A 14065-nucleotide genomic window follows, 5' to 3' on the forward strand; every position below is an offset into this window, starting at 1 on the left:
TTGACAGCGGGGCGTTAACCCTTCACCCCGCGGCACCGTTAATGCTGCCGCGGGGTGAGGGGTTAACGCTACCGCTGCCATGGGGTGAGGGGTAACTTAACCCCTCATCCCATGGCAGCGGCAGTGTTATCGCTGCCGCGGGGTGAGAGGTTAATGCTGCCGCTGCCATGGGGTGAGGGGTTAAGTTACCCCTCACCCCATGGCAGAGGTAGCTTTAACCCCTCACCCCGCGGCAGCATTAACCCCCCTCTCCCCAGTGCATTAACCCCCCTCTCCCCAGCCCACCCCAGGCCTGGGCCCAAAAAATTAAGCCCACCCCAGGCCTGGGCCCAAAAAATGAAGCCCACCCCAGGCCTGGGCCCAAAAAATGAAGCCCACCCCAGGCCTGGGCCCAAAAAATGAAGCCCACCCCAGGCCTGGGCCCCAAAAAAAAGCCCACCCCAGGCCTGGGCCCCCCAAAAAAGCCCACCCCAGGCCTGGGCCCCCAAAAAAGCCCACCCCAGGCCTGGGCCCAAAAAAAGCTCACCCCAGGCCTGGGCCCAAAAAAAGCCCACCCCAAAAATATATTTTACATTGTTAAGTGAAAGTCCTTTTTTTCTTCAGATTGACAGCTGACTGCACGATCCTGTATATATAGCATTAAGGTAAGAAACAATATATGCAGTGTTATATTTGTTTTAAATGTCACAATGGTTTTGCGGCTCCCAGTTTTTTTTTCTTCGAAAATGGGTCCAAGTGGCTCTTTTTGTCTTAAAGGTTGCAGACCCCTGGTATAAGGATACATAATCATCACAACAATTACATTGTGAGGAATTGTTACATTGCGAGGAACTGTGATCCTATTTGCATATAGTAATACAGACATTTCTTTTGACTGCTACAGCGCTTCAATGAACATTTATTGGCAGCTTTACAGTGAATAGCTGCTTTGATTGAATTTTAAAGTATCATTGAGTATAAGCTACTTATTTATTTATTTATTATATCTACAGTGGTATTGTTATATATATATATATATATATATATATATTATATTATCTTAACAAAATAATCACTCTGAACCTGTGGATTCACAAGGGCCCTGTGATCCCAGATCTATCAGCTTGATATTTACCATCATTTAATAAACAGGTGTGTACATTATCTAACAACCTTGAGCCTCAATATTTCTTATCATTTAGTAGTCCTTTTCAGACACCTTAGGTACAGGTGCCAGATTGGGCAGCTCGGGTCATTTTGCAAACCTTCCCACAGGAGCCTCTCCATTTTTTGTAATATTTGTAATTTACAAATCTGTTTAACTTTCTGGAGCCAGTTGATGGCCATCGCATTAAGTACTATCCGGCAGCGCAAAATGCTTAAGCTGCTGCCGGACAGCAGCTTAATGTTCCCCGGCCCTCTCTGGTGACGTCAATACGCTGTTGCGCATGCCGTCCCATCATCCAATAGGAACGGCGTACGCAGCGGCGTAATGAAGTCGCTACGCAGGCCCAGTAAGGCGTTGCGGAAGACAGCAGAGGACCGGAGAAGACCAGGAGAGCCTAGTGGAGGCCCGGGGTCACCATCGGGAGCGGCGGGACGCGGTCCGGAGAGGCGGGGACAGGTGAGTACAGCTTCCTATACTTTACATTGCACGAATCCCTCAACACACGATGGATTCAACAAACGATGGCTCGTTTGGAACGAATTACCATCGTATGTTGAGGGACCACTGTATATATATATATATATATATATATATATATATATCAAGTTTTTTCCTGGATAACCCTTTAGGGTGAAAATGGGCTATGTCCCTAAGGGGTTAAAAACAAAGTATTTTTTTTTTTTTCTTTTTTTCACTTTTGTTTTTTCCTCCTCACTTTCTAAAAATCATAACACTTTCATTTTTCGACCTACAGACCCATATGAGGGCCTATTGTTTGTGCTACCAATTTTACTTTGTAATACCATCAATCCTTTCACCACAAAATCTATGGCGAAACCAGAAAAAAAATATTTGTTGGGCAAAATTTTAAAAACAACAACACCATTTTGTAATTTTTATGGCTTCCGATTCTACGCAGTGCACACCTTATCTTTATTCTGTAGTTCCTAGAATACCTAATTTATATAGGTTTTGTTTTATTTTACTACTTTAACCTCTTAAGGACCAAGGACTTACCAGTACTTTCTGGTGGCCCCGCGTCATAGCGGGTCGGGCCCAGCCACGGTGCCGCGTGCTATTAACCCTTCAGACACGGCGTTCAAAGTTGAATGCCGCGTCTAAAGTGAAGGTAAATCACAGCGTGCGCGTTGACGTGATGACGACGATGGAGAGCGACGGCGATGCAGGGGATCCTGAAGAGGATGGTCCGATGCGCCGGGGACAGGTGAGTGATCGTCGACGGACCACACGGGTCACTGTAAACGGCTATCCGGCAGCAGTTAGGATTGTTAGGATTCGGCAGGCTGGATGTGGATCCTCTGTGTCAGCGAGGGATTGGCGTGGACCGTACCGGTGGACCGGGTCTAAGCTGCTACTGGTATTCACCAGAGCCCGCCGCAAAGTGGGATGGTCTTGCTGCGGCGGTAGCAACCAGGTCGTATCCACCGGTAACGGCTCAACCTCGCTGACTGCTGAGAAGACGTGGGACAGGACTAGACAGAGGCGAGGTCAGACGTAGCAGAAGGTCAGGGCAGGCGGCAAGGTTCGTAGTCAATGGTAACGGCAGAAGGTCTGGAAACACTGGTAAGGCAATCACAGGAAACGCTTTCACTAGGCACAAGGGCAACAAGATCCGGCAATGCAGGGAAGGGGAAGTGAGGTTATAAAGGCGTGGAGGAGGTGGGAGTTAATTACAGTGATTGGGCCAGGCACCAATCAGTGGTGCACTGGCCCTTTAAATCTTAGAGAGCTGGCGCGCGCGCGCCCTAGAGAGCGGAGCCGCGCGCGCCAGGACGTGACAGCCGGGGACGGGACAGGTAAGTAGCTTGGGATGCGATTCGCGAGCGGGCGCGTCCCGCTATGCAAATCGCATCCCCGCCGGCAGTGTCAGTGCAGCGTTCCTGGTCAGCGGGTCTGACCGGGGCGCTGCAGAGAGGAGAACGCCGCGAGCGCTCCGGGGAGGAGCAGGGACCCGGAGCGCTCGGCGTAACAAGTATGTTTAAAATTGTCCTCTTCTGATCCCTATAACTTTTTTATTTTTCTGTTTACAGGGATGTATGAGGGCTAATTCTTTTGCACTGTGATCTGAGGTTTTTATCAGGTTTTTTTTATTGCTTTTTATAAATTTTTTTAGGGTATACAAAGTGACCAAAAATATGCAATTTTGGACTTTGGTATTTTTTTTATGTGTATGCCATTGACCTTGCGGTTTAATTAACGTTATATTTTTATAGTTTGGACATTTATGCACACGGCATATTGGCGTGCAATAAACATATGCACGCACACATATGTTTATTTTTGTTTACATTTTTTTTAATTTAAATAAGAAAAGGGGGGTGATTCAGACTTTTAATAATTAAGGGATTAATTTACATTTATTTACTTTTTTTTTTTACACAATCTTATAGTCCCCATAGGGGACTATTACATGTGATCTTCTGATTGCATATACTGTTTAATGCTATGCCATACCATAGCACTGATCAGTGTTATCGGTGCTCTGCTGCTCCAGCCTGCAGAGCCTGGCTGGAGCATCAGATTAACGATCAGACGGCGACAAGGCAGGTAAGGGCCCTCCCGCCGTCCTTTAAACCAGGGGTTCTCAATCCGTGGTACTCATACCCCTAGGAGGATGCCATGGGTAGTACAGGGGTATGCCAATGCGCTGACAAATACCGGCCATGCATTGGCCAGTATTTTTCAGTGCAGCGTGGGGAATGGCCATGGCAGCTAACTGTATTGTGCCGCGGCTACTTTATGGGAGCTGCGTGGTTGCCGGGCTGACGTGTGACGTCCCCTGACATTGTGCAGAGGTGCCACACAGCGCAGGAGGATGTCACCTGTCAGTGCCGCCCTGCCAAACGGGACTCCCGCTGTATATCCGAACAGGCCGAGTAGTGTTAAAATGTTAAAGAAGAATCTAAGTATATGGGAGGGAGGGATGTTATTGTATGTATATACGGTATATATACAGATATTATATGTATATATGGTATAAGCCCAGGGGGATCGGAGGGGGGGATGGAGAAATAATGGGACAAGGGCATTAAGATGGAGGGGGGAAGGATAATGGCCAAAAAGGATCAGAGGGAGGGGGAATAATGGCACAGGGGGATTAAGGTGGAGGGGGGGGGGGTAATGATTATCTCCCCTCCATCTTAATCCCCTTGTGCCATTATTCGCCCTTCCTCTGATCCCTTTTTGCCATTATCCCTCCTCCCTCCATCTTAATGCCCTTGTGCCATTATTCCCCCCTTCCTCTGATCCCCTTGTGTCACTATTCCGCTCTCCCTCTGATCCCTCTGTCACGCCCCTTCCATAGGCTTGCATTGAGGGGGCGGAGCATGATGCCACACGGGGGCGGAGCCGTGACATCACTATGCTCCGTTCCCGTGATTGCTAGTAATCAGACCCGGAGCGAGCACGCTCCGGGGGCTGATTCTAACGGGGTGCGGCGTGGAAGATCACGGGAGTCCCCAGTGTCGGGACCCCCGCGATCAGGCATCTTATCCCTATCCTTTGGATAGGGGATAAGATGTCTTAGGTTGGGTTCACACTACGTTTTTCAACTATGGTTCCCGCATACGTTTTCTATCAAAAACCGTATGGGAAAAAAACGGATGGAACAGTATGGGAAAAAGTAAACCGTATGCGCTTTTAAACAGTATACTGTTTTTAAAAGTGCATACAGTTCCGTCCGTTTTTATTTTAAAAAAACATAATATACATGTGCGTTTCCCATTGACGTCCATGTTAAAAAAAAGGTATGCGGTTGAAATACGGTTTTAAAACTGGAGTCAAAACTGTGGTTGAACATGGTTTGGAGTACTGGAAAAACTGTATTGCAAGCAAACCGTACGCAACCGTATGCATCAGGGTGCATACGGTTTGCAATTCTTTGCCTATGTGTACCGTTTTCAATACCGTTCCATATGTTTTCACTAATGAAAACGTATGCAGGAACCGTAGTTGAAAAATGTAGTGTGAACCCAGCCTTAGCGCCGGAGTACCCCTTTAAGTATCGCATTAGAAAGGTAAGCACACACCATTATAAAATTAAGTACTTTTATGATTTATTTTGTCCGCGGGTACACCTCGCGCGCGTAAGTTCCGCGAGAATTTACATGCAAGGGGAACCCGCAGACATACTTTCACCCTTTGAGGGTACAGTCGCGAAAAAGGTTGAGAACCACTGCTCTAAACTGATTGGGACACCGCGGTTACACCCTGGCGGTCCTGATCAGCTCCGCTGAGCTGCCGGGATAGATTTTATTTCTATTTTCGATGCTGCAATCAACTTTGATGCTGGGATTTGTAGTTATGCAACAGCAGTCCACAGTTTAGAGCCCACTGCCCTAGGTGGTCTCAGTTCATCTAAATAAGGTGTTTCCGCATAAACACCTAGATTTTTGTAAGTTCCATAAAACACAGGAATGACTGGAAGAAACTTAACTTTATTCCCCAAAAACTCGGAAACCCCGCCTGCTGTCACTGTTCTGTACAGTCTGACCACGCCCCTTAGCTGTTTCCGATAGAACTCTGCATTATAAGTGCCACGATCCAGGTGACTACGGAAGCCTGAGAGGACCAAACAGAAGTGTGAAATATAGCCAACGCGTTTCTGCGACTTGGGCTCCTGGTAGCAGAATACAGTGTAGACGTCTCCATATCTATTACCGCTGAAGGAGCAGAGTCGGGGCTATCAGTATACGGGCGGGTCACTCCTATAAGCTTTCTGAGGCGCGCGCAAAACACAAGGCACTAGCGCTGAACGTCTGCGCGCTTCCGCCTCTATCGAGAGCGAGCACGCCCCACAGCCCCAGCGCAGGAGGCCTGCTAACCAGCTAGGGAGGAAGCGGCAGCGGCGGGTCCTCCCACAACACGACGACAAGCGCCCGGGACATGGAGCGGCCCTGATTCGCCACACAGACCTCTGGTGTAGAGCTACCGTCCGCGGTGAGGCCACCGACACGCCGCCATGAGTAACAACAACCGGCAGACCAAGCGGGTCACAAACTGCGGCTCCATCCTGCTCACGCAGCAAGAGAATGAGACTCTGTACGGCTACCTGGGCAAGAAGTGTGTGGTGAGTGCGGAGGGCCTAGTGCCCCCGGGCGGAGACTGTGGGCAAAGAATGTATTATATACATATAGCAGTGATCTGCACTGTACGAGGGGTAGGCAGGACATAAAGAGGGTGACAGGTGCCCATTGACACTGTACTGTGTGTACACCACTGCCCACTACTACAGCTGCCCCCTGTCACTACTGTGTGTACACCACTGCCCCCTGTGACTACTGTGTGTACACCACTGCCCCCTGTCACTACTGTGTGTACACCACTGCCCCATGTCACTACTGTGTGTACACCACTGCCCCCTGTCACTACTGTGTGTACACCACTGCCCCCTGTCACTACTGTGTGTACACCACTGCCCCCTGTCACTACTGTGTGTACACCACTGCCCCCTGTCACTACTGTGTGTACACCACTGCCCCCTGTCACTACTGTGTGTACACCACTGCCCCCTGTGACTACTGTGTGTACACCACTGCCCCCTGTGACTACTGTGTGTACACCACTGCCCCCTGTCACTACTGTGTGTACACCTCTGCCCCCGGTCACTACTGTGTGTACACCACTGCCCACTACTACAGCTGCCCCCTGTCACTACTGTGTGTACACCACTGCCCCCTGTCACTACTGTGTGTACACCACTGCCCCCTGTCACTACTGTGTGTACACCACTGCCCCCTGTCACTACTGTGTGTACACCACTGCCCCCTGTCACTACTGTGTGTACACCACTGCCCCCTGTCACTACTGTGTGTACACCACTGCCCCCTGTCACTACTGTGTGTACACCACTGCCCCCTGTCACTACTGTGTGTACACCACTGCCCCCTGTCACTACTGTGTGTACACCACTGCCCCCTGTCACTACTGTGTGTACACCACTGCCCCCTGTCACTACTGTGTGTACACCTCTGCCCCCTGTCACTACTGTGTGTACACCACTGCCCCCTGTCACTACTGTGTGTACACCTCTGCCCCCTGTCACTACTGTGTGTACACCACTGCCCCCTGTCACTACTGTGTGTACACCTCTGCCCCCTGTCACTACTGTGTGTACACCACTGCCCCCTGTCACTACTGTGTGTACACCACTGCCCACTACTACAGCTGCCCCCTGTCACTACTGTGTGTACACCACTGCCCACTACTACAGCTGCCCCCTGTCACTACTGTGTGTACACCACTGCCCACTACTACAGCTGCCCCCTGTCACTACTGTGTGTTCACCACTGCCCACTACTACAGCTGCCCCCTGTCACTACTGTGTGTACACCACTGCCCACTACTACAGCTGCCCCCTGTCACTACTGTGTGTACACCACTGCCCACTACTACAGCTGCCCCCTGTCACTACTGTGTGTACACCACTGCCCCCTGTCACTACTGTGTGTACACCACTGCCCCCTGTCACTACTGTGTGTACACCACTGCCCCCTGTCACTACTGTGTGTACACCACTGCCCCCTGTCACTACTGTGTGTACACCACTGCCCCCTGTCACTACTGTGTGTACACCACTGCCCCCTGTCACTACTGTGTGTACACCACTGCCCCCTGTGACTACTGTGTGTACACCACTGCCCCCTGTGACTACTGTGTGTACACCACTGCCCCCTGTCACTACTGTGTGTACACCTCTGCCCCCGGTCACTACTGTGTGTACACCACTGCCCACTACTACAGCTGCCCCCTGTCACTACTGTGTGTACACCACTGCCCCCTGTCACTACTGTGTGTACACCACTGCCCCCTGTCACTACTGTGTGTACACCACTGCCCCATGTCACTACTGTGTGTACACCACTGCCCCCTGTCACTACTGTGTGTACACCACTGCCCCCTGTCACTACTGTGTGTACACCACTGCCCCCTGTCACTACTGTGTGTACACCACTGCCCCCTGTCACTACTGTGTGTACACCACTGCCCCCTGTCACTACTGTGTGTACACCACTGCCCCCTGTCACTACTGTGTGTACACCACTGCCCCCTGTCACTACTGTGTGTACACCTCTGCCCCCTGTCACTACTGTGTGTACACCACTGCCCCCTGTCACTACTGTGTGTACACCTCTGCCCCCTGTCACTACTGTGTGTACACCACTGCCCCCTGTCACTACTGTGTGTACACCTCTGCCCCCTGTCACTACTGTGTGTACACCACTGCCCCCTGTCACTACTGTGTGTACACCACTGCCCACTACTACAGCTGCCCCCTGTCACTACTGTGTGTACACCACTGCCCACTACTACAGCTGCCCCCTGTCACTACTGTGTGTACACCACTGCCCACTACTACAGCTGCCCCCTGTCACTACTGTGTGTTCACCACTGCCCACTACTACAGCTGCCCCCTGTCACTACTGTGTGTACACCACTGCCCACTACTACAGCTGCCCCCTGTCACTACTGTGTGTACACCACTGCCCACTACTACAGCTGCCCCCTGTCACTACTGTGTGTACACCACTGCCCCCTGTCACTACTGTGTGTACACCACTGCCCCCTGTCACTACTGTGTGTACACCACTGCCCCCTGTCACTACTGTGTGTACACCACTGCCCCCTGTCACTACTGTGTGTACACCACTGCCCCCTGTCACTACTGTGTGTACACCACTGCCCCCTGTCACTACTGTGTGTACACCACTGCCCCCTGTGACTACTGTGTGTACACCACTGCCCCCTGTGACTACTGTGTGTACACCACTGCCCCCTGTCACTACTGTGTGTACACAACTGCCCCCTGTCACTACTGTGTGTACACCACTGCCCCCTGTCACTACTGTGTGTACACCACTGCCCCCTGTCACTACTGTGTGTACACCACTGCCCCCTGTCACTACTGTGTGTACACCACTGCCCCCTGTGACTACTGTGTGTACACCACTGCCCCCTGTGACTACTGTGTGTACACCACTGCCCCCTGTCACTACTGTGTGTACACAACTGCCCCCTGTCACTACTGTGTGTACACCACTGCCCCCTGTCACTACTGTGTGTACACCACTGCCCCCTGTCACTACTGTGTGTACACCACTGCCCCCTGTCACTACTGTGTGTACACCACTGCCCCCTGTCACTACTGTGTGTACACCACTGCCCCCTGTCACTACTGTGTGTACACCACTGCCCCCTGTCACTACTGTGTGTACACCACTGCCCCCTGTCACTACTGTGTGTACACCACTGCCCCCTGTCACTACTGTGTGTACACCACTGCCCCCTGTCACTACTGTGTGTACACCACTGCCCCCTGTCACAGCTGCACCTGTCACTACTGTGTGTACACCGCTGCCCCTACTACAGCTGCCCCCTGTCACTACTGTGTGTACACCACTGCCCACTACTACAGCTGCCCCCTGTCACTACTGTGTGTACACCACTGCCCCCTGTCTCAGCTGCACCTGTCACTACTGTGTACACCACTGCTCCCTGTCACTACTGTGTATACACCGCTGCCCCTACTACAGCTGCCCCCTGTCACTACTGTGTGTACACCACTGCCCACTACTACAGCTGCCCCCTGTCACTACTGTGTGTACACCACTGCCCCCTGTCACTACTGTGTGTACACCACTGCCCCCTGTCACTACTGTGTGTACACCACTGCCCCATGTCACTACTGTGTGTACACCACTGCCCCATGTCACTACTGTGTGTACACCACTGCCCCCTGTCACTACTGTGTGTACACCACTGCCCCCTGTCACTACTGTGTGTACACCACTGCCCCCTGTCACTACTGTGTGTACACCACTGCCCCCTGTCACTACTGTGTGTACACCTCTGCCCCCTGTCACTACTGTGTGTACACCTCTGCCCCCTGTCACTACTGTGTGTACACCTCTGCCCCCTGTCACTACTGTGTGTACACCACTGCCCCCTGTCACTACTGTGTGTACACCTCTGCCCCCTGTCACTACTGTGTGTACACCACTGCCCCCTGTCACTACTGTGTGTACACCTCTGCCCCCTGTCACTACTGTGTGTACACCACTGCCCCCTGTCACTACTGTGTGTACACCACTGCCCACTACTACAGCTGCCCCCTGTCACTACTGTGTGTACACCACTGCCCACTACTACAGCTGCCCCCTGTCACTACTGTGTGTACACCACTGCCCACTACTACAGCTGCCCCCTGTCACTACTGTGTGTTCACCACTGCCCACTACTACAGCTGCCCCTGTCACTACTGTGTGTACACCACTGCCCACTACTACAGCTGCCCCCTGTCACTACTGTGTGTACACCACTGCCCACTACTACAGCTGCCCCCTGTCACTACTGTGTGTACACCACTGCCCCCTGTCACTACTGTGTGTACACCACTGCCCCCTGTCACTACTGTGTGTACACCACTGCCCCCTGTCACTACTGTGTGTACACCACTGCCCCCTGTCACTACTGTGTGTACACCACTGCCCCCTGTCACTACTGTGTGTACACCACTGCCCCCTGTCACTACTGTGTGTACACCACTGCCCCCTGTCACTACTGTGTGTACACCACTGCCCCCTGTCACTACTGTGTGTACACCACTGCCCCCTGTCACTACTGTGTGTACACCACTGCCCCCTGTGACTACTGTGTGTACACCACTGCCCCCTGTGACTACTGTGTGTACACCACTGCCCCCTGTGACTACTGTGTGTACACCACTGCCCCCTGTGACTACTGTGTGTACACCACTGCCCCCTGTGACTACTGTGTGTACACCGCTGCCCCCTGTCACTACTGTGTGTACACCGCTGCCCCCTGTCACTACTGTGTGTACACCGCTGCCCCCTGTCACTACTGTGTGTACACCACTGCCCCCTGTCACTACTGTGTGTACACCACTGCCCCCTGTCACTACTGTGTGTACACCACTGCCCCCTGTCACTACTGTGTGTACACCACTGCCCCCTGTCACTACTGTGTGTACACCACTGCCCCCTGTCACTACTGTGTGTACACCACTGCCCCCTGTCACTACTGTGTGTACACCACTGCCCCCTGTCACTACTGTGTGTACACCACTGCCCCCTGTCACTACTGTGTGTACACCACTGCCCCCTGTCACAGCTGCACCTGTCACTACTGTGTGTACACCGCTGCCCCTACTACAGCTGCCCCCTGTCACTACTGTGTGTACACCGCTGCCCCTACTACAGCTGCCCCCTGTCACTACTGTGTGTACACCGCTGCCCCTACTACAGCTGCCCCCTGTCACTACTGTGTGTACACCACTGCCCACTACTACAGCTGCCCCCTGTCACTACTGTGTGTACACCACTGCCCCCTGTCTCAGCTGCACCTGTCACTACTGTGTGTACACCACTGCTCCCTGTCACTACTGTGTATACACCGCTGCCCCTACTACAGCTGCCCCCTGTCACTACTGTGTGTACACCACTGCCCCCTGTCACTACTGTGTGTACACCACTGCCCCCTGTCACTACTGTGTGTACACCACTGCCCCCTGTCACTACTGTGTGTACACCACTGCCCCCTGTCACTACTGTGTGTACACCACTGCCCCCTGTCACTACTGTGTGTACACCACTGCCCCCTGTCACAGCTGCACCTGTCACTACTGTGTGTACACCGCTGCCCCTACTACAGCTGCCCCCTGTCACTACTGTGTGTACACCGCTGCCCCTACTACAGCTGCCCCCTGTCACTACTGTGTGTACACCACTGCCCACTACTACAGCTGCCCCCTGTCACTACTGTGTGTACACCACTGCCCCCTGTCTCAGCTGCACCTGTCACTACTGTGTGTACACCACTGCTCCCTGTCACTACTGTGTATACACCGCTGCCCCTACTACAGCTGCCCCCTGTCACTACTGTGTGTACACCACTGCCCACTACTACAGCTGCCCCCTGTCACTACTGTGTGTACACCACTGCCCCCTGTCACTACTGTGTGTACACCACTGCCCCCTGTCACAGCTGCACCTGTCACTACTGTGTGTACACCACTGCTCCCTGTCACTACTGTGTATACACCGCTGCCCCTACTACAGCTGCCCCCTGTCACTACTGTGTGTACACCACTGCCCAATACTACAGCTGCCTCCTGTCACTACTGTGTGTACACCACTGTCCCGTCACTACTCTGTGTACACCCCTGCTTTATGTAACCGTACTGTGTGTGCATCACTGCCTTCCTTCAACTGCCCCATGTCACTGTCTTTGTGCTGTGTGTACTCTACTGCCCCTCCTACAGCTGCCCCATGTCTTTGTGCTGTGTGTACTCTACTGCCCCTCCTACAGCTGCCCCATGTCTTTGTGCTGTGTGTACTCTACTGCCCCCTCCTACAACTGCCCCATGTCTTTGTGCTGTGTGTACTCTACTGCCCCCTCCTACAGCTGCCCCATGTCTTTGTGCTGTGTGTACTCTACTGCCCCCTCCTACAACTGCCCCATGTCTTTGTGCTGTGTGTACTCTACTGCCCCCTCCTACAGCTGCCCCATGTCTGTGCTGTGTGTACTCTACTGCCCCCTCCTACAGCTGCCCCCATGTCTTTGTGCTGTGTGTACTCTACTGCCCCTCCTACAGCTGCCCCATGTCTGTGCTGTGTGTACTCTACTGCCCCCTCCTACAACTGCCCCATGTCTTTGTGCTGTGTGTACTCTACTGCCCCTCCTACAGCTGCCCCATGTCTGTGCTGTGTGTACTCTACTGCCCCCCTCCTACAGCTGCCCCATGTGTTTGTGCTGTGTGTACTCTACTGCCCCCTCCTACAACTGCCCCATGTCTTTATGCTGTGTGTACTCTACTGCCCCCTCCTACAGCTGCCCCATGACACTGTACTGTAGTAGGAAATATTGCTTTTCTTCTGCAGTTCACCTGAAGATGAGGAGTTTCTGAAAAGAGAACGACATTCCCAGCGTTTCCTCCTTGTAGTCAGGAGTCACCTGTATTGTAGTGACAGGCACCAATCGTCTGCTAGATTCCATTACATCACTCCTTATCTGTATTGTATCTTAGCTGGTCGTTCTTTTCAAATTTTGAGTGATTTAGGCTTATGTGGAGAGCACCAAAAAGGATGGCATACTCCCCACAGCTGCCCCTCTGGTCTCTGACTGACAGGCTGCCCCTCTGGTCTCTGACTGACAGGCTGCCCCTCTGGTCTCTGACTGACAGGCTGCCCCTCTGGTCTCTGACTGACAGGCTGCCCCTCTGGTCTCTGACTGACAGGCTGCCCCTCTGGTCTCTGACTGACAGGCTGCCCCTCTGGTCTCTGACTGACAGGCTGCCCCTCTGGTCTCTGACTGACAGGCTGCCCCTCTGGTCTCTGACTGACAGGCTGCCCCTCTGGTCTCTGACTGACAGGCTGCCCCTCTGGTCTCTGACTGACAGGCTGCCCCTCTGGTCTCTGACTGACAGGCTGCCCCTCTGGTCTCTGACTGACAGGCTGCCCCTCTGGTCTCTGACTGACAGGCTGCGGTCTACAACACCTGTAGTCAGGGCACAGAACAGGAAGCTATGATGGGTGTCAGGAGGTCAGTTTTCTCCCTCTCTTTACAGCATGCTGAAATCCCATTATTAGTCAATAACATTGCTCACCATATGTGTTGTGTCCTGTTGGAGAAACCAAAACCTGAATTTGTCGGGCAAAGTAGACTGAACTGCCAGGTTACAGGATTGGATTGCCCAAGATATTTAGGATATAAATGAATCTATGACACCTCCAAAGATACTGTGAATCACTGATACTAGTTACATAACTGCTTCTCTTAACATGATCCCTGCTGAGTATCAGGGTGGCATTTCCTAAATGTGCTTCTCTCGTATACAGTAGTTGGGTGTTTGGTTTGCGAATTATTGATGCTATATATTAG

General features: G+C 52.4%; 1 protein-coding gene across 1 annotated transcript in view; it reads left to right on the plus strand.

Moving 5' to 3' along the window:
- The first annotated feature begins 5627 nt into the window (after nt 1-5627).
- The window catches only part of WASL (WASP like actin nucleation promoting factor), a 72278-nt gene continuing 63840 nt past the window's right edge, over nt 5628-14065 (plus strand). Inside the window, exon 1 of the mRNA XM_056573778.1 lies at nt 5628-6236. Within this exon, the coding sequence (XP_056429753.1) occupies nt 6129-6236 (108 nt within the window). The 5' untranslated portion in view covers nt 5628-6128. The remainder of the gene's footprint in view (nt 6237-14065) is intronic.

This window comes from Hyla sarda, chromosome 4 (genome assembly GCF_029499605.1).
Source record: "Hyla sarda isolate aHylSar1 chromosome 4, aHylSar1.hap1, whole genome shotgun sequence".
NCBI classification, from domain to species: domain Eukaryota; kingdom Metazoa; phylum Chordata; class Amphibia; order Anura; family Hylidae; genus Hyla; species Hyla sarda.